Below are 21,318 nucleotides of genomic sequence, written 5' to 3' on the forward strand. Positions count from 1 at the left end.
CATCAGAATTTTGTGTAGAGATGCTTTCTGCAACTTCAGTCCATACAACTATCTTGAGAAGAAACTGCTGCTTGGTATTGGTAATTTTAAGCTGAGACAGCAGTAAACTAGGATGTAGAGAGAGAGTGATGCATGCATTTCTCTTTGTCCAAATGAAGTACCTTATTGCACCTCATACGTGTGATTGTTTTAAAAATGTTGCTTCTGCCCATAGTGGTTGTGGAGGTGCTTTCTCCGGAGATGCTCAAAACCTGCCTAGATTCTTTCCTTTACAACTTCCTGTAGGGAGCTTCCTTTAGCAGGAAGTTGGACTTAGGTGATCTTCAGAGTTCTGTCCTGTCCAACCCCTACACTTCTGTGATTTTTCTCTGGTTATTTTTCATACAAGTCTTTATCATTTATGATGTTACATGACAGAATTTATGGTCGAACCAGACAAATGTATTTTTCATAAGAACATGACTTTATCTTTTCCTTTTCCTTGACTACTTTAAGCATCTGTCAACCAGAATAACCTCATAGAAAACTTTTTTTTTCTCAAAAAAAAAAAAAACCTTATGTTTAAAAATGCAAGTTCACTTTGAAGATGGAATTGTGCACAGAACTTCCATGTGTGTCAGGAAGCATCTGCTATGTTTGCTATGTTCTGGCCACCATAGGGACCCACTGTGATGCTTCTGGATGACAATCATAATTACCCATTGTTGTAGTTCAGTATAGTTCTTTCAAAATCCCAAGCTAAATCCTTGCTGCTTAAGGAAATTATGAACTTCAGTTAATCATGAAGTTTACTTATAAATAGCCAAGTGATCGGTTGCCTTGTTTAGTATTTGTGTATGTGAGTCTGAATTGGACAATGTGAACATACTGCTTTTCCTAATATAGCAGAAGCACCACACCAACAACTCAAAATCGCAAAAACAGTTAAAGCATTTGTAACAAGAGGGGCAAAGATTCCTTTAAAAATTAAGGGAAAAACTAGGGGAAAAAGGAGCCAGAGTCAGAAGTTGGCAACGCTGCTGTGCTCTACGCTATCATGATTGTTGTATATTCTTAAAAGATCACTCACTCAGACTTTAGGGCAAGTAGTCATGGAAGAACTGTGAATGACAGTTTTAAGCAACAAGAACTAAACTGAACATCTGATAAGAAACTAATCTTCATGATCACTTTTCAGAGCAGAAATACTCTTCATTTCAAGAAATCTAAGCGTTTAATTTCTCTTGAAATGAACTTAGCATTCATTCTATTTAAGAATTTAAAAGGTAAGGTTTTTGAGGATGTTTTGTTGCTTCCGAAGAGTTCCTAAAGCAGGATAAATACAAATGTACTTTTTTTATTATTTTTTTTCCTCATCCCCAGGCTCCAAAGCCTTCAGGTTAGTTAGATGTTATGCTTTTACAGTGGCAGTACTAAACTACTTCTACAAGGCTAGCTTATAGTTACAAGCCTAAAATGAAATTTATGTAGTGCCTTGCTATGGTCCACCAGTCCTCAACTTGCAACTGTGATTGGTCTTGCAAAGCCTTGAAACAACAAATAATTCCAAGTAAAAAAAAATGTTGAATTAATACTTCATAGTTGTAGATGAAGCTGATTTACTAAATCTGATGGTTTTAAAGATTTAAACAATAGTTCTCTAAGGACAAACTACAGGAACTACTCTGATATTAGTTGTAGAGATGCTGATGTAGAATTTCAGAGACCCTGGGGAGAGCAGGAACAGAACTTTGGTGGTAACCAATTTTTTTCTTCCCTTGGTACATTTTTTGTCTTATTCCCTGTGTTTTCATGCTTGTATATCAAATAAACTACGCTTGCATGTACATCTTGTCATGCTATTCCAGTTCCTCAGTTTTCATTAAAAAGAAAAAATGAAAGCAATCTCAAGTAGTATCTCTTGGACTTCCTGAATAATAGTGCTGCTTTAAGCTACTAGTCAATAAAAACAACAGAACACTGTATTTTGGTCTTAAAGCACTATGTTTGGTATCAAAGGCTTTTAGTTTGTCATGCAGTTGGGGATTTTTAAATATAAACATGGAGAATTACTTGCAAATTAGAGCCGTCAAATAGTATTTGGATGATTAATAGCTTTGGTATTCTCCAAGCAGTTTTTCTGACATTTGCCAAACATTTTATGAATACCAGTGAACCTTAGCTGTCAGATGCAGTTTGACTTCATAATCCCATTTTATTTTTTTGTTACAATTCATTCTTAATTTTGGGAGTATTCAAAGCACCAGTGCTCTGAGATGAACTTTTTGGAGAGGACAAAGGTGTCTAAGAAAACTGGAGAGTGTCTCTTCAGATGACTGCCTTGTAAATTCATAATATTGAAAGCATAAGCTGATTTCACTTTATTTTTACTGTTATGAGACGGTTAATTATCATCATCCATGTGGTACCACTGACCAGATCTGAGTACCATATTGTTATTCCCATTTATTATTGGGTGCTAGTATGGAAATGAATGTTATGCAACTAAATACATGTTTCTAATTAGAAGTACCTTGGCAGGAAACAGTCTTTTTAAAAACAATTTAAAAAAAAAGAAAAAAAAAGCAAATTCAGGATATCTGTAGAGCTCTGTGTTGAAGACCATGTACTCAGGAATCTGAGTTCACTCGGGTAAGGAAGGGGAAGCGAAGGAAAGGGGGAGGTTATTCTGCAGAACTGAAAGTCAAATAATAAACCCTGTGGGACTAAGACTGAGCTTCAGTCTTGACCTTTTTTTTTTTATTATTATTATTATTTTTTTTTTTTTTAAGGAAAAACCCACAATGATTTAGTGTACTGGTATTCTTGGACCTCTGCAAATTTCAGCAGCTTCTGACTACATAGACAAAGATGCATATTTTTTTAATGGGAACTGAAAACTGTTATTAGTTATGCCTTTCTAAAAGTACTTTTGTTGATGCAGGACACTAATATGGCTGTTTTTCCCTCTTGCTCTCCCCCTTCTAGTCCAAGTAAAGCACTGCTCTAGCATTCCTTCGTCTGATCTCCTTGTCTCATGAGGATTAGAGTCCTGTTGGCCAGGAAACAGCATTAACAGCTCACACATTTCTGCAATTTTATGTCACGTTAGTAAATTTACTTTAAAAATTTAAGTCCTAAATAGCTGGTGCTTAAGGAGTCTTTTGGCCTCTTTTATGAGGATATTTGCAATTTCCTGATGTAAAATCCATTGCCAGCAAACGAGTAGTCAAAAAGCGTTTTTAACAGAAGTCTTGTTAGTAGATTGCCTTATGTCCTTAAAACAAGAAATGTTAGGGCCTAACTACTCTTACGCAGATGCAGGAATTTGCTGTAGTGGTATACCTTCCCACTGCGTGCCCCCAACATCATAAGTCACGTGTTTTATGGAAAACAAGAAGAGAATGCATCAGCCAATTAATTTTTTTTTTTTTTTAATTTAAACCGTTATTGGAAACAAAGTCAAACTAGTGAAATGGATTCTTCTCCTGATGAATTCTTAGACAAAGGCAGCATTGATGCATGCTGAAATGCCAGGAGCAGAATTCATGCCATCTGAGTGCACTCTAATGCTGGATTCATAATCGCCTGTTCTACTGGGCAGTTTTTGCAAGCAGCCATTTCTCAGAGAACTAGGCTTCTTTAGGTCTGTTTCATCTCAGATTGCCCTTGCACAGTGTTGTATCACCATGTAGAAACTGAGGGTTTTTTTCTAGCTGTAGCATTTTGCATTTCACAAGTGCTGATTTCACTGAACAACAGAAGCATTTTAATTTTCACTTCTTTGATTGGTTTCACCAGCCATAACATATTTATTCTGTTGCTTTTTTTTTTTTTCCAGTGGGATTTTAGTTGTGTCGTTTCCTTTTTAGTTTAAAAATAAACAAACTGTATGTAGACCCAGGCTTACCTTTCCCACAATAGTTTTGTAAATCAGATGTTGTCATGTGTTGAGTGCCTGAATATTAGCTGAGGTCAGCTTGGGTCTGTGGGCCTAAATTGTTGGAAGCGCATTCTGTAGTGTCCCTGGAGCTGGAATGCCAAGTGGAGCCAGGTGCTCTCCACAGAAAGGTCATGTATTTTCTCCTGTAGAAAACTGACTAGAAGAGTGGCCCTATGATGCTTTTTGGAGATTATTTCTGAGAGTAAATGGTGGAGAACAGTCTGTTGTACAGGTGTGCTGCATTTTCGGTGTACTGCATTCAGCTCTTTACTTTGAGCGCTTTCCTAGAAACTGAGGAGCAAAGCAGTGAGGTTACTCTGGCTCTGCACTGGGACTTTCAGCTGTTAGACTTGAGCTTTTTAAATTCTATAAAGTTGTATTTTTGTTCAAGGATGCGACTAAGATAGTGGGGGAACTGCCGATTTTTGGACAAGGAATGACAGTTTTAAAACTTCTGACACATTTATTTAAAATGTGTTTTTGGGGGAGTGAAGAGTATTATCAAAGGATTTCTGTGGTGTTTTATTATTTTTTTTTTTATGAACAAAAACAGGATGGAAGAATTCTGTGGTACAGACCAAAACAAGAAACATCAGTTTCATGATTGTGGTTTCTCCACTGTTCCTTTTCCTTTGCTTGGTGTCAGGTCTTTCTGTTGCAGTATGAGCTCCTCAGAAGAGATCAGGCTTTTTGGTTTTGTAGGGAGGCGGTGCGGAAATGCACAAATATTTTAATACCCTGTGGCAAACTGAGGTCATTCCATTATCCCTATAACAGCAAACTGATTTGCCCCTGAATTTATTTTAGATTGAACCGTTTTTCAGCCGGAATAGGTAAAAACTCCGTGCATCTATTTTATGCAGAACATCTTGTATATTCTTGTCTGATGCATAAGAGAAATATTACAGAGACCTGTACTTATATAACACTTCAGAAAGTCTCAGAACAGTTTCTGAGTGCAAAATTAAGTATGAAGCAGGCAGTTACATAATCTCTGTATTTTACAAATGGAGGTGATCATATAGTTCAGGGAGGTTGGCTGCACAAGACCACATTGAACCATTAATAAAAGCAAAAATAATGAGCTGGGGCCCCAGATTCCTAAGGTTGTGCTTACCTCTCAGTACGATTGGTTTCAGTCACTTCAGCCTACGTGTGGCTGCAAGAGGAGAGAGGTTATAAAGTACGCACTGGTTAAATTATTCCATTACCCTGCTGCCTCTGCTTGATTTTTCACTGTACCTCTGATCTATGCTCTCGTGTTAGTACATTACTGGCATTTTAAATAGAGTTGTATCAGCTTGAATTTCTTCTAAATCAGATTATGAAACTGGAATGGAGAGTTAATATGATTAGGTGATGATATTTAGCATTGACGTGTTGTTAGAAAATATTTGAATTCTAACTTCTAAATCTGTTCGGTTGATATGGAGACCTTGGTCTTTTTCTATAGGCACACGTTTATCACAGTTGTAGGCCAGGTACTCAAGAATATCGAATCAGCTCAGAATAAACTTGGCACCATGCTGGGTCATGCTTTTGACTTACCTCTAGCCAACAGCGTACTTGAAGGAGTTACTGTGGGTACCACTTGTAACCCAGGTCTTCGGTCAGCATTTGCCCAGGCGCTCTGTCTTTTTGTCAGCCCTTCTAGCCACTTAAGGCAGCATCTGTTCTTGAAGTGAAAAAAAATTTTGTGTGAAAGTCTGTTCTTCTTTTCTTATTTTTAAGAAAGTTGCTATGCAACAATATTAGTAAATAAATACATTGTTTTACCTGCACGGCCTCTCAGAGGCAGTGTGTAAATGTTTAGATATAGTACAAAACCTTTCTGTTTACTTTTCTTATTATTTGATTATTTCTGATGCTTAGTGATAACAGTAATAGGGCTCTTCACATGCAAAACCCTTCAGGTTGAGATTTGCAAAGTCCCGCTGCTCTTGCCAAATTTACTTTTTCACAAAGCATTCTTGCTCACTGCTGGTAGCGCAAGCCCACATTTGACTCTGTGCCAGTCCTTTCCCATATTTTTTGCTCTAGGGCAACTTTTGAATATAAACAGTCTTAAACTTACTTGATTTATCGTAAAGATTTACCTTTCTCACATGGCTTCTTGGTGTACCGCCTGAAGACGCTCGCCTTTCCAAGTATCAAACATTTTGTCGTGTGACTTACTCAAAAGGTTGAGTTGCATCATGTAGTATTGATCATATTTAAAATACACAGCATGACCGGAACTGCTTGCAGGGTTTTTAGTCGGCAAACAACTTCCTTACTGAAAGAGAGGAGTATATTACTGCCCATGAGGAAGCTATTCAATCTAAAATGTTTTCTTATTTTGTACTCTGTTTTGTTACTAGAGTGGTTTAAAATACGGCATTATGTGTTAGCACAGCATATTAGAATATGATTAGTGCATCTACTGCACTTGCAGATGGCCAGGAACAATTAAAAAAAACATACATTTAAATGACTTCACTTTCTGATCAGGCCATTTGCAGTGAAGGTGGGGTTGTGCAGTTGTGGGGAGCAGAGTGCAGACTGGGAGCTTGGAGAGAAGGTCACTCAGTTTCTGCAGTCAGGGAGGTGATTTTTGGTGCAGGTTGATACAGAGCTCTGGGGACTTCTCAGGTGAACGGAGTGTGTGGTGAATAGGATGCTTCCCAGTACTGCAGTGATATCACTGAAAAGGATTTAATTTATTTGAAAGTAGCTTAACTCACATCTGAAAGGTAACTATTCTCCTATTGTGCTAGATAATTCCTTAAGTACGTTTCTTGTGTTTTTTATGTAATACAGCTTGAAAGCAACCAATGATCAGTTGCAAAATTTGTTGATACACCTTTTGGCTTTTTTATACAGCTTTTATGCTTGCCTCTAGCAAATTACTTGCATGAAGTATTTCATTTGTTTCAAGTTGGGTGCTTAAGGCTTTAGTGTGAAACCTAGCTATAGGCTGTAAAACTCTTCCTTCAGCAGCTTGCTTATGCTTGTGGTGGTAACCTTTCTGCAGGGGATTGTGCTGTTTATTTACAAAATTCCGTTTTCCAATTTTAAAAAGAATACTTTATTAAGAGAGTCTTCTTTTTACCAATTAGGTCAAAGTCCTAAAATTTTAAGACCTAAACCACATGGTTTAGAGCGAACTGATTCACAAACCATAGGTGACTTTACTACAAGAAGAAAGGGTATGTACTTTAGCACTGTATGTATATGGAGCTTTATAAAAATAAAACAAAAATTAAAGGAACTATTATTTTATAACTCTCCTATAGTCTTTTTACTTCTATTATAATCTAAGATCATGGATGCATATACCTTGCTGAGCAAAAGGCATCCAGTATAGGAAAGTAAAAGCTTTCTGTTGTAAAGAGTGCATGAATGCATTATTTTGTCATTAACATAGGTACTAAATTTCTTAAATTTCAGTTATTCGTATTCTGGGTTTACTTTTTTATTTCTTTAGAAACATGTATTACTCACCTGTAAGTTGCTTGAAATATCGTTCGTTAGGAAATGATTGTGAATTCACAGTTTACTTGGGTTTCCTGCTGTTGGATGAGGATATTTCAGTCCTCATCCAAGACAAAAAACTGTTCCCATGACCATATATTAATACAGTGATTTATGTATGAAGCTATATGAATATTGCCATTAGTGTGGGCATTATTTAGGCTGCTGAGGTGGCTCTTCATTTGGTCACGTGTAGTAGAGCAAATTATAGATAATGTTAAAAATCTCACAGAAGTTTTGCTGAATGGTACCTTTGGTTATTAAGGCCCATTGCAACTGGATGAGACGTTCCTTCTATTCTCAGAAGGGTTTGGACAAGGTCCTTACTCTTTCTGCTGGAGTGGTACCTTGCCCACTGATTATACCTGCCATTTAGCTTTTGGACTCCACAGAGGGCTGTGGCCAAACTGATAATCATTGTTGCTCAGTCTTCAGTATCATCTCGCCTATGTAAAGTTCAGTTATGCCACCCTGTCTCCTGTGATAGCACCTTGACATAGGTGCGTTGTTGGTCCTCTTCAGAGGTTGTGGTGATAGCTTTATATAAGCAAGTGAGTTGAAGTGGTGGAATTACTGGATCAGGCTTGATGTGCTTTGAGTAATTACGATTTTCTAATTAAAGGGGAAAACTGTCAGGGATGCTAAAGACTGATACTTAACCAGAAAATGTTGAATCATGCGTCCTTATGTTTGATATGTAAGATAGCTGACTCCGCAATGAACTCTATCTGAAGAGAGAGCATAACGAAAGTGTCATGAGTGCAGTTCTGTTTGTTCCTTGTAAGATGACCACACTGATTAAGCAACTGATTTCTGTCAGTTCCTCATGTGGTCTCTTAAGACAGCTTTTACTCTGCATGCCTGACATTTGATCTTGGTGAAACTGTTAACATGCTGCAAACAGATAATTTGAGGGGTGGGTGGGGCGGGATGTTACTGAAATGACATTGCATTTCATTTTCATAGAACACTTCTAGGAAGGTTGAAGTTCAAATTCAAACTATGATAATAGTTTGTGTAATTTTATTCTCTGTAAAGTCTCATGATCTTCCTTTAATATTTAGGGAGGATGAATCATAGATATTGGAGAGAGGGATGATTTTTCTCACTAATACTCAACTTGTGGTTCTGTTCTGAAAATGGAACTTAAAAATGGCACCTCTTCTGGCATGTTAGCTGTCACTGGTGGCACCAGTGTGCTGCTGCTCTGCTCTCCAGTTGATGAGCTCTGAAGCAAGCCAAGCACCTTTTGGCATTGCAACTAGCTTATTGGCTCATCTCTCTATTTTGCAAACTTAATCGTAGTTGAAGATTTTGCTCATACTTTGAGCTGTGAAACCTAATCCGTAAGGAGATGTGTGCAGTGAGGGCAGAGTTTGCATAATAATAATTGCCCACAAGCCAATAAAAGCATATAGAGTTGGCTATGCTTGCATTTTAGGCTGAAACTGTCAGTCAGCCCTATCTGTGCTTATCAGTTCAGCAAGTCATCATGCCACAGAACTCGATGCCATTTTCAGTCTCTTTTCGAAATAGAATTACTGTGTACCTGTCTATCTTGCAAAATTCTTCAATTGTGTCTTTTTAAAATACTGTTGCTTTTCTGTAACTGGAAAGCGTAAAACATAAGTTAATATATCATAGCTTTATGAGAATGGAAGTGTCTCTTCTTAGCTAGTGTTTACTGTTCAATAAACAGTATTTCTTTTTGGCATTAAAAATTTGAAAAGCTATTAAATTCAAGTTTGCTCAAGAACGTTCTGTGCTTGTGTTCTCATATAGCAAAACCAGCTCCACTAGAAATAAAACCTCTGCCTGAATGGGAAGAATTACAAGCCCCAGTTAGATCTCCTATCACCAGAAGCTTTGCACGAGAGTAAGTTTCCTATCTTTCCTTCATTTGGATTGTTTTAGTTGACTATGGCATTAATAATACATATATACATCTGTGTTGTATTTTCAGCCTGTGTAATACAGATTGAAGTTTCCTTTGGAACTATGTGTATGCATATGCACGCATTAAGACAAAAGTATGTCAATATTAATTCTTATTTTGTAATAATGTATGTAAAGGACTGTATAACCAAACAATGAGACACTCTGGTAATCTTGAAAGAAGATTTCAGCTCTAACATGCTTATTTTTGTTGTTTACCAGGAGGTTTAAGATATTCAAGATGTATTGTTTGTAAAATAATTCCTGGTAATTAGCTCCTCCAGGTTCCCCATGTCTCCCAGACCGGATTCAGTTCATAGCACAACTTCCAGCAGTGACTCGCACGACAGTGAAGAGAATTATGTATCCATGAATCCAAATCAGTCCACTGAAGACCCAGTATGTAAAATCTACATCTTAACTACTCTCTTCCTGTGCAGTCCTTACTTTTAAATCATGCAAACACAAATCCTTCCACTCAACATCACCTTCATTTGTACTGATAGATCAAAATTAAAAAAAAAAAAAAAAAAAAAAAAAAAAAAAACACCCTCTCCTGCAATTGTGATTTTGATAAGATTTCACTGAGGAAGATATGAGCATAATCATATATAGAGACTGTGGTTAGCATACATTTAGACCCTGCAAAATAGATCAGCAGATGACTTTATTTTTTTCTTTAGAAACTGTCTTGTCTTCAGTAGATAGTTCTAGACCGTGCAGCAGTTTGGTATCAGGACATCAAGGGAAATGAGCTATCATAGGTCCTCTGAGACAGGCTTAAAACCTTTATTAAAAGGACATTTGAGAAATGTGGAAGGTCTGGGGCAGGGGGAGGGGAAGTTTGATACGTTGCTTATTTTTCCCCTTTGGGGGAGAACTGTTTTGGATGGTGATGTCTCAAGTATTTAGCATTCATTGGAGAGCTAGGTAAGAGAAGTTACTGATATGCTGTGGTTTTTTCTTTTAGTTTTCTTCAGGAGAGAGTACAAGAAAAATTAAAACTTTCAAGTGAAAGGATATCAGTAAACCTAGGCCTAAAATGAAACATGATCCATAATTCCCTTGGAGCACTGGGGGAAAACCTGCACCTTTACCTCAGTTTTTGGGTCAGAATAGTTTCAGTGTGATTACCATATTTTTACTGCTTAGATTTCTTATTAGGGGATATGTTTTTCATCTTTAAAACCATATCAAGCAGTGGTTTCCAAACCTTCTTTGAGGCAGAACCTGCTTACCTCTGTTTTTGTTCTTTTTGTTACTCTGCTGCCTTATATGGCATGTGCTATCCCATTTCACTTAACCCTTGTCTCTTCGCAGTGCTGCTTGCTACCCTATTCCCTGCTGTCCCAGATACCCTCCCTGGTCTCCTCCAGTCTCCTTCCCCTTGTGCTCTGTAGCTGCCTATGGATACCACCTTTTAGGGCCCCCAGAGTGAGCCCCTCCTGCTGATTTCTCTGGCACTTGTGACTCAGTGCAAGCTCATGAGCCTGCAGAAAGTCCTGGCTCGTGTTTTGCTCAATGTCTATCTGACCTGTCAGCAGCACAGGCATGCTTCCTAGGTGAAGTGCGCTTCAGCAGTGGGGAGCCAGTGATGTAAAAACTTAGCTCCTCATAGAGTACTGTGCAAGAGGCACTGGTAAGTAATCAGTAACGTCCCCTTATACAGATGCAAGAAATGTCCTGTTTTGCAAAGGTTTGGAATCACCTCTACCCACAGTAAGATTGCAGCATTGCAATTAGAAGTGGGGATTTCTGCTGATTCTAGTGTTTTTAGTATTGCAGCTATGACAGCCTGTCATTAGTATCCTTCTGTTTGCTTGCACCATTCATTTTCCAAGGTTGTTCTACGGATTTTCTTTCATTTTCATTTAAGTATGTTTTAAGTTTGGTTTCTTATACCTGTGTTCTACCTGTTTAGTTTGCTTGAGGTAAAAAAGATGTTTAATGACTGAGAGCTTTTTTTTTTTTTTAATTTGTGCTGGAAACCTTAACACAGATGCTGCTTTTTGTGTTAAATACGCAGAAATACATTTAGAGAATTTGGGCAACAAAACCTTTGCCTTTTGTTTGTTTGTCATTGTTACCACTTAGTATGTTGGATGATACAGACATAATGTATAACAGCATGAATTTTAAAAGTCCAGCCTGTTAAGCTCTAACCAATAAAATATTTTATTTCCTAGAGAATCTGAATGTTTCCAGGTATCCCAAGGCCTTTGTTTTAAAATATGCATAGACTTTTCAGAAGTTTTTTTTTTGCTTCAGCTATATCTTAGTGAGAACTCCATACTTTTAAAATCCTTTTCTGTCATCGGCTTTGAATCATCTTATTTGGACACGTTGCACTTCTGTTTTATTTAATAAAATCAGCAATGTTCTGCTCTCTCTTTCAAGTTGCTGTCAGCCTTACCCTTCTGTCTTTCCTTCTGCCTTCCTCTTCATTTTTTGCTGACTGCTGCCCTCTGTCTTCCTTTTTTTTCTTTATCTTTTAGAGAAGAGTCCTTCTATTGTACTGTTCCTATAACACCTGTTAAGAGGGAGGGATCAGGCTGGGAGAGGACAGAGGAGGTGAGGTTGTAAAAGTCTGGGCTAATTGAAATTTAGGTATATGCAATACAACTTCAGTTTAGGCAGTCCTGCACAAATTATCCAGAGTGATAATCTTCTAGTTTTATTAACTTGAATAATACCTTTTGGTTTTAAGCTTAATTACAATAGCTTTGAGTGAAATTGAAAAGTCTTCTTTGAAGCTTTGCTACTACTGAAAGGCTGAAATTCTTCTAAGATATATATAATAGCAATTTAATTTTTTTTTAATTGTAATTAAGAAATGTTAAACCTGAGATGTGAAACACCAAAACAACTCCGTTATTACATCATGATATGAGAAGGATATTAGGTGGAAGGTACAGATTGATTTGATGACCATCTTAACTTTGGGGGGATGGTTTTTGGTTTCCTTCCGTCCACTCCCTTTGGCTTTTGATTTTGTCCCAAGCTCAACATTGTTTCATTTCTGTATAATTTGACTATATCTACTTGTTGCATAATGCCAACAAAACTTGCATGGTTTAAATGGTTGTAAAAACTCAGTTCTTTAACCTTCAGTGTTTTGACAATTTATAATAGGCATATTTGATAATTTGGATTGTTAGCATGTACGTTTGTAGCTGAAGTTCTCTATGTTACAATTTCAGAATTTGTTCGGCAGCAACAGTCTTGATGGAGGAAGCAGCCCCATGGTAAAACCTAAAGGAGATAAGCAAGTAGAATATTTAGATCTGGACCTAGATTCAGGAAAATCTACCCCACCTCGTAAGGTAAGCAAGTCCTGACTTTTTGAATGACTGGCACAAACAGCTTGGAATTTCTTTACAGGTAGCAGCTGGTAAAGGGCCTCCAGCAAGATCACCCCATTTAGTTTGTCCAAAGGTCAATCAGAGGGGCTCCGTCGGACTCTTCAGAGAAACCTGTGCTTGTTCTGTATCTGTTTGGGATATGTACTTAATTTTCTAATAAATAAATTATTAGTTTAACTTGTTTTTTTCATTCTTTCTTGCCTTTATCCAGAAAAAGAGCAGCGGTTCAGGCAGCAGTGTGGCAGATGAAAGAGTTGATTATGTTGTAGTTGACCAGCAGAAAACACTTGCACTGAAGAGCACACGAGAGGCATGGACTGATGGGCGACAGTCTACAGAATCAGAAACACCCACAAAAAGTGTGAAGTGAAAACACTGCTTATTCTTCGAAGAACAGAAAATAATGAATTTTGAAGATTTAAAGAACCATAGTGGCACTGTTGCTTGACTGTATGGTATTCACTGGCGTGTGAATAGGTTTTTGACCGAATAGGATGGAAGCCAAAGGACACTGCATAAGCATCAAAGGAGTTTAAGATCATAAATTGGCTATATGTGGTCTCTGGAAAATTTGCAACCTGTAAATAACATGTAAAATAGTACCACTTTGCTTTCAGAAAACCTTTCATTCTGTAGTTAACACATTTGTAGTATTACCATGTTTATGCACTTTTTCAGTTAAAATGTTGGTTCAGGTATTCCCAGTTAGTGTACCTTAATGCCTAATTCATTTGGAGAATTTTTTTTCCTTACACTACTATTCCTTACAAGTCTAGGTTAATTAAGCTACATGTAGATATGGAAATTAATATTTGAACTTCATTTTAACAACTTAAAATTGATTTTTTTGCAGAAATGCTTTCACAATTGAATAATCTACTTGAAATGTCAAGAGGTAACCGTTAGTTACATACTTGTTTATATTTAATACATGCAAAAGATTATTTGGAAGTCTAAAGGTTACCTTCCTAACAAAAATTGCTGTGATTTAATAATAATGAACTATACTGGGTTTAGACCTACAATACTGGCTTATATGTTAGCTGTTAGTGGTGGAACTTCTATTATATTTTATTAATGACAGTGTTCTGTGTTTGATAGGTGAAGATTCTGCAGGGTGGGATCTCACACTTTTTAAGACTGAGTAATTAAATATCAAGTAAGCCTGCAAACCACTGATGGCATGCAGTAATATTGTGATCTCACACTTATTAACAAGAAATAACCTTTATATTATTTACAGAAGGTAGAGTATATAAATCAGGTACGTACCAAGCACTACTGTGCTAATACACTGATCAGGTTTAGACAATGAGCTTTAGTTTTGTACTGTTTAGAAGTTCTAATGTCAGTTTTCAGCTCAAGATTAATGGGACAGTTTGACATTCACTGTTTATAGTACTAGCAAAATACTGTGATTTTGAATTAGACATTAATTCAAATGGAAATACTATGTTTTGACACCGTAGTGCCCTTCTTACGATCTTTATTTTACTTTAATCTCCTGCTTGGCCTTATATTTAAATCCCTATGCAACTGATATTTTGTATCTCTGTTTTAAAAATTAGATAATGTACTTAAATGACCCCCTTGTAAACCACTCGTTCCTCTTTCCTGGTACAGGATTTTAAGCTCTGTATACTGTGATCCCTTATTTTACTATGACAGTTCCAAATAATAATCTGCCTTGATTTAGAAACAATGTTTTTGATATATGGAAGAAAATAGAGCTGTTTGAATACATGAACAGGATAGATCTAGGTAGAAAACTTACTAATGCTTTTTTTTTTTCTACACAATTGCCCTTGAGTAAGCTATTGGTTTTGTTTTCCCACCCCATTGTTTTATTTTGTCCAGGTCACTTAAAATTTGGGTATACAGCTGTTTTGTTTTCTGGCATGTTGGCCTTAGTACTGTGCCTAATCTACCGTTTGTTGGTTCTCTCCCCTCACAACCACAATCTACCATATGTAAATTATGTTATTTTTAACGAAGGTTCTTTTAAAATTAGTAATATTTTGATGCTTTGAATGTTCATTAAAAAAAAAAAAAACACAACAAAACTAAACAATGGATTTTGAGGTGAATTTTAAATAAATCAAGTTGTTCAGTTTCGATGTGTAAGTTCTGTCCTGTTAAACAGCAAGTGGGTATTGATGTGTTTATAAAAGTGCCTGGATTCCAACCGCCTTTTTTACTGAAATGGTACGTTACAGAGCTGTCAAAACAAACAAAAAAAGTTAAATGAATTTTCAAAACAAATCTCTGTTTTAAAACCCTGCTGCAAGCAACCAAATTAATCTGAGTCCCAGCCTGCTGGGAGCTGGGAAAAGTGATGTGAGCCAGGGGGCTTTGAAAGTTTAATCAGAGGCATTTCAAATCCTAAAGGACTCTGGAGGTAAAACTCAACTCTGCTTTGAAGTTATTATTATTACATAATAAACTGTTCCTCACTGCTGCCATGGCTGACACACAGATATGTTGAATATTTGGAACACTTAATGTAAAGGTAATTTTGGTTTAGGATGCTGGTTTTAAGCATTTTACTGGTACAGTCATCGCACTACGCTTCCACCAAGTTGCTTCTAATTTGCCAATAGAAGTGATGGTTCTTCTCTGGTTTATCAGCCATGGTTATTTTGATGTTTACCATTGTGGAAAAGAGTCATACTTTGTGGTCCAGCACTTACACATTCATCCAAGGAGTGAGAGGATCTTGGAATTCTATTTCAAACTTGTTTGTTTAGTCTCTCAGTAGACACTTAGATTTGGGAAAGAAATTTTGGAAGGGGTGCTAATTCTTTTCCTATTCTTAACCCACCCTTCCTTGAAACATTTACTGTGTGTGTGTGTGTATTTATTTATTATTTAAAAACTCTTTGGGTTGTTATAATGGACTGACATGTACGTTTAGTTATCAGTAGTATTTTTTCAGGTGTCTTGAACATCTCTGATAGTGAAGTGTAAGTGCCTGAGAAGAGGTTTCCTAGACTGGCATCTCTTACTGAACAATTGACACAAGGTAGTTTTGTTCTGTTTTATGACATCAGTACTTGTTTTACAGGTTCTGCTTATTCTTCCTTCATTTAAAATTTGACAGCATTCAGTGTCAATTATCATGAATGATATTTTTATACTATTTTCCTTCTTTTTGTTAAGGAAAATAATAATTTCCAGCCTGCAGTGTAGTGCTATGTAAGTAACAGACCAAAAGTTATCTTTGATTTATTTATTTCTAAGCTGTTTTCTCCCCTTGATTCCAGTAATAAGTGTTTCCGACTTTCATTTTGTCCAAAGGATATTCACTAACAGAAACATGATAACTCTTGATGACATATCACATTTTCACCTTAAAAGTTAGAATGGGACTTTGTGCTGCAGGTTTGACAGAGCTCTAGGATTTTCCAAGGACATGAATATTACATTGAAAATGTAAGTTCTGAAATGGAAAGTGGTAGAAGGAGAGCTAGACTTAGCCACAAGCAACTTTCAGTTACTAGTTTTGTGAGGACACTCCACTAATGAGTGAATTCTGATTGAAAATCCAGTAGAAATCAGTGAAGAAACAGCTTATCGGTGTTGTCAAGCGTTCCTCTTCAAACAGGTGGGTTCTTACTTGTTTCTCTAAGACAGGGTTGTCGTCTGTGGGTATAGTTTGTATTTCTGTGTGTCCATTTAAAATGAGCAAATTTCAACTGCAAATATGCATCTGAATCTTGCTCATATAAAAAGAAAACGTTACAGCCCTGTGCTATAAGATAGACTCCCGGAGATGGTTGACTGTATCATCTCAACCATTGTTTTCTCATAAATGCTACAGGCTACGCTTCTACACAATGTAACTTAATCACAGTAAACTCTTAAAATGCTGATGCAGACACATAGTTACGTTCTCCTGGAAATGTGCAAAGTGATGTTGAAAAAGATAAAAAATATAAATGCGACCATTAGTCTTTTTTTTTACTTCATTGAGATTTTTATTTATATATTAAAATGAACACAATTCACTTATGTATGGCAGTTGTGACACAGTGACACACACAGGTTTTGAAGGCAATTACAATCTTGCCATGCTAATTATCATTTGAGATGCATTGCTACATGTAGCTAAATGAGGAGCGATGGGAAGCTCTATAGCTTTCCCATTGCACTGAGAACTGAACAAGATCCTTATTGCAAACAAATTTAAGCTTAGTACTGTTTGTAATGATTAGCTGTGAGCAAACCTTCCTCAGAAGCATTACGACAATTGGCTGTGGATGAACCACAGACCAAGTTGTGAGGTTTTTGTTGAGCTTTTAACTAAACAAGCGACCAGATACACTTGGATGTAGTTCTGTTTGATGAGGTGCAGAGTGTGACAATAAGAAGAGTTGCTTATGAGCAATGTCATTGCCCTTGAGAGTTTCCCAGTGTATGTTTAAGTTTTGACATCTTTGGTATTAATGTTTAGTAACAAAAGTGGGAGAAGAGCAGGTACTTGGTGCATGACTAGTTGAGAGGCTTGACATGTTATTATTAAACAGCTAGAAGGTTCTGATGCCAGTGGATCTCATTTCACATCTTCTTTAAGAAATCCTTTGTTTTGGAGGATTTGAAAAGGTTGTATACTTGTTTTCACTTCTTTAGAAGAAACAAGTTATAGGGGAACTGTTAGGTCGCAGCTTGAGCTGATGATTGAGCACCTGGTGAAGGGGTGTGACTGCCCAGGGAGTATAGTCAGATTGCTTGCAGCTGTGCTCCCCATGCCTCCAAAAGAGGTGGACTCAGGGTGCAGCCACACCAGGCTCATCTATGGGCCACCCACTGAAGGGGAGAGCGTGGTTCTGATCTAGCTTGCTTCCTGAGAAGGAGTACTGTATAGCCAGAGAGCCCCTTCACCAGTTGGGTGAGTTTTAGCCTTCTTTCTGTATATGACTGTTGGCCTACCTGCAAAAATACTTCAGGTGGTATTGCCAAGAACCTGTCAGAAGCAACTTCGCTTCTTTGTAAGCAGGACACAAGTTACCTGAATTGTATAGTTGAGTAACCTGCAGTGTTCATGCATAACACAAGAAACACCAAACATTTTGGTGAAATGGACTTTGAAGGTAAGTATCTCACCATGATGCTAAACTGTGTAAGATGAGATATATATTTTTTTGCTGTTACTAAACCACAAGTCATGGTTTTTTACGTCTGTTTTAAAAACAAGAAGTAAATATTGTACAAATGTACTAATGTAGAAATATTTTAGCCAGATGTGTTCAAGTGGCATACAAGAAATCCCATGGTTTCAGAGCTTAGAATACAAAACTGTTAAAATGGAGACACTGAAAGCTTTCTTTCAGTTATTTACAAAAAGAAAAAAAAAGAAAAAGAAAAAAGAAAGTCTGTACAAATAATCTTGATACACAATTGAAGATTCTTACAGGCTTTATATCTGCTGCTAAGTCTTTTCCCAGTAAGTTGGATCTGCGATGAAACCTGAAGAGAACGCATATCACATCAGTTCTTAGGAAAGCTCATAAGAATTTGGCTGCTATTATAAGATTTTATTAAATGCTGCTTGAGGTTCTTTTCAGCTGCAGCTGCTGGGTGTGGTATGTAGATGGGGCTTGCCCAGGTGTACCCAGGTGACCTGATTGTGTGTTGGGAGGTGCTGTGGAAATCCAGTCTTGTGGAGATATTTAAAGGGTGCCATGTGAAGCAGAACTGCTCTTAGCATTACTCTTAGGATTGACTGAGAACTTTTGAGTATGAAATAAAACATTTTTGAGGAGATAAAATCCAAAATGCTCACAGTAGGACAACTTAGTATTTGATTCAGGTTTGGCTGTTGCCCTTTTATTGTAGGGGAGTTGAGCTGTTCCCGGACTAGCTGTAACCAGCTAGTGAGTAGCTATATAACCTAGCAGTGCAGAGTCCAGTGTGTGCACGAGGAACAACGCTTAAAGAATGCTTCAGGTAACATACTTAGGGAGTTGTGGAGATACCTCAGACTGGCCTGCTGGAGTATCTCAGTTTGTGTCTGGAGTTAATTGCACCCAAATGATGATTCAACTCTTTGCTGAGGTTGTTTTTGTAGTAATACACACACATATATATGTATTGCTATGTATTATAAATAATAGTAATACTTAGACATAAATGTCATAGGTACTTAGTTTGGAAAAACAGTTGTAGTTAAGCCAGAATATTAAAACAAATGGTGTTCAGTTGTGCTCCATAATCTCTAGATAGGCCTGGCGCAACATGTTGAAAAGTTATTGAGTGTAATAGGATTGCAAGTTCCCAAGCACAGAAATCCAATCTATGATCGTTTGAGGAGCAGGCTTTCATAGTCAGGCAATGAAGCATTCACTGGTAAAGCAAGTGCAAGTTTCAACCACTTTCTGAAAACAGTCATACTTAGGTTCAGGTATGTAAGTATAAGTTTAGGAACTAAATTCTTATAACACACTTTTAAACTCCTTTTTTTCCCCCTGAATAATGTATTCAGGATTCATCAACTCTTTGTTTGTTACCATTAGTTCTGCTTGCTTGAATGCTTCATGTGAAGGAGCACATGGGAGGACTTAACTTTTCTCCAGAAGTTAAGCAGAAGGGTGGATCAAAATTGGGATTTAGCCTCTGATTTACCTTGCAGTGACCTTCATTTTGTTTGTATGCTGTAGAGAGCAGCTACTCATAGTTCCAGTACTTGGATTAGAAGTGGAAAGAGAAATGTTGTGACTGGTGCCAGAGGGGCACCAACAGTTTTTTGGAAGTAAGGAGGCTGAAAACTGCGTAGAAGGTTTTGGAGATGTTTGGTAGGTAGTGGTCTTGTTTCACTTATTGGAAAAGGAAAAAAATGCAGCATTGGGATGCAAGTACAATTGATCCACAGCATCTTATGAATAAAATTGTGCTCCCCCAGGTTTTTGTACTGGTATTTGTGGTTGATTTATGTCTGTGTAGAGTATTCTTACATTACGGTGTACTAGAAGGAGGGTGATCTGATCTTTAAACTATGAGACTAAGGATCAGAAAATGTTCCTTTCCACTCTTTCTCTAGCCAGCCATCTAAGCTGACCTGGAATTCAGTCCCCTCAGAAGACTTTGGCGAGAAACAGAATAGAGGCTGATTGATGGTCAAGTCTAGTCTTGAAATGTTTTTATGCAAGCTTATTCCAGACCTGGTTTTGTAATAATGTGACTTCGCAGTGTGACTAGCCATGTGGATTCCTTAGGATTTCAGGGTTTTTTGGTCAAGGTATACTTGCATAAATGCTGAGTGTGCTTTCATAAAAGCTTAGGAATGAGTTTCCAATTGATATTTCTAACATCTGCCTTGAGGCTTTCTTTCAGTAGGTGCTTTATGTAGAAAGATGGAAACACTGAACTAAGCAAACAGTTCAAAACAATTCTGTATATGGAATTAACTCCCATATGTACATGGGGTGGAGTGCCCAGAGAACACAAGCACCTATGTGCCATTTGCACCTTCAAAAAAACCAAAAAAGCATCAGTATGTCTTCATTTCATATCGCAGATCAGCTGCAGTTGTATGACCTTTTTCTGTTTCCTTCAGAAAGTATTGCTTCTAAATAGTATCAGTTCTGCTGGCTGCAGCCTCCTGCTCAGAGCTGCTGAAATAACTTTGCCCAGCCTACTCCCATTTGTTTAACTATGGGCTAAAATGGTATCAGTTCTAGTCACGTATTTATGTCAGACTTTCATTTTTGCTAGCTCTCGTTTTCCCCTTCCTTGTAATGAATTGAGTACTTGCTGTTATTTTTGCCTATGTGCTTTGTTCTTTGAGGTCTTACTTTGATTTTTCTTGTGTCTTTCTGCCAAGGCTTCTCCCCAGAATTTGTTTTTAATTGCAGGAGGTTTGAAAAACTGCTGCTTTATAGTAGCTGCTCTATTCTTCATATGTAAACGCTTTTTGAGCATGTCAAATAATCTTCGTTATTCAGGATAATCACTAATGCAAAAGGGAACTTGGATGTTGTGGGCAAGCCAATAACTCAAAAGAATCAAGTAGAGCCTAATTCGAAGTCTGTAGCCATATCTAATTTCAAGGACTTGGAAAATACACGTGGCAAAAAGCAGACATCCATGGCCCACGTAAGGACACCGTTATTGGAGAGGGAAGCAAAAGACTGCTCTGTATGTGCTGTTTATTCTGAGACTGTATTTACGTGGAAGTACAGTGTAGATATTTTTTCGATGAGAATTTAGTATATCGGTGCTGCTTCAGAATCTTCCAGGAGTATCTGCTTAAATATCTAACCACTATGGGGAAAATTGGCTTAGCTCACAGCTGAGAAAGAAAAACGCAGTATTAAAAAGGAAGAAAACAATGGAAATCGGTTTAAGATCCTATGACAAAGTCCTTGATCTAGCAAATTTGGGTATACAAGCATGTGCATGTGTGTGTATGTGAAATTTGACTGATCAAAGGTCCTGTTCTAAACTGGGCACGGACGTGCTGTGTCAATGTGTTAAAATTACCAAAACTTACCAAATTTCCAGTGGTTTGTGGTGGTTTTAAGTGTAAGATTTTTGAGCTTCATTCACATCGCTATTTTCATAGTGCTTTTTCATAGCTTCTTAAAAACA

General features: G+C 37.3%; 1 protein-coding gene across 16 annotated transcripts in view; it reads left to right on the forward strand.

Moving 5' to 3' along the window:
- GAB1 (GRB2 associated binding protein 1) overlaps window positions 1-14,847 on the forward strand; it is a 96,811-nt gene extending 81,964 nt beyond the window's left edge. For 8 of the 16 annotated variants that reach the window (XM_040700284.2, XM_040700287.2, XM_001232601.7 and 5 more), the window contains 5 exons: window positions 7,021-7,110; window positions 9,218-9,311; window positions 9,646-9,769; window positions 12,571-12,693; window positions 12,944-14,847. In XM_040700284.2, the coding sequence (XP_040556218.1) occupies window positions 7,021-7,110; window positions 9,218-9,311; window positions 9,646-9,769; window positions 12,571-12,693; window positions 12,944-13,102 (590 nt within the window). In that variant the 3' untranslated portion in view covers window positions 13,103-14,847. Of the gene's footprint in view, window positions 1-7,020; window positions 7,111-9,217; window positions 9,312-9,645; window positions 9,770-11,865; window positions 11,942-12,570; window positions 12,694-12,943 lie in introns of all 16 variants that reach the window. The other 8 variants (XM_040700286.2, XM_046940381.1, XM_420422.8 and 5 more) reach the window with 3 other exon arrangements.
- The last annotated feature ends 6,471 nt before the right edge of the window (window positions 14,848-21,318 follow it).

Source organism: Gallus gallus, chromosome 4, assembly GCF_016699485.2.
Source record: "Gallus gallus isolate bGalGal1 chromosome 4, bGalGal1.mat.broiler.GRCg7b, whole genome shotgun sequence".
Lineage (NCBI taxonomy): Eukaryota > Metazoa > Chordata > Aves > Galliformes > Phasianidae > Gallus > Gallus gallus.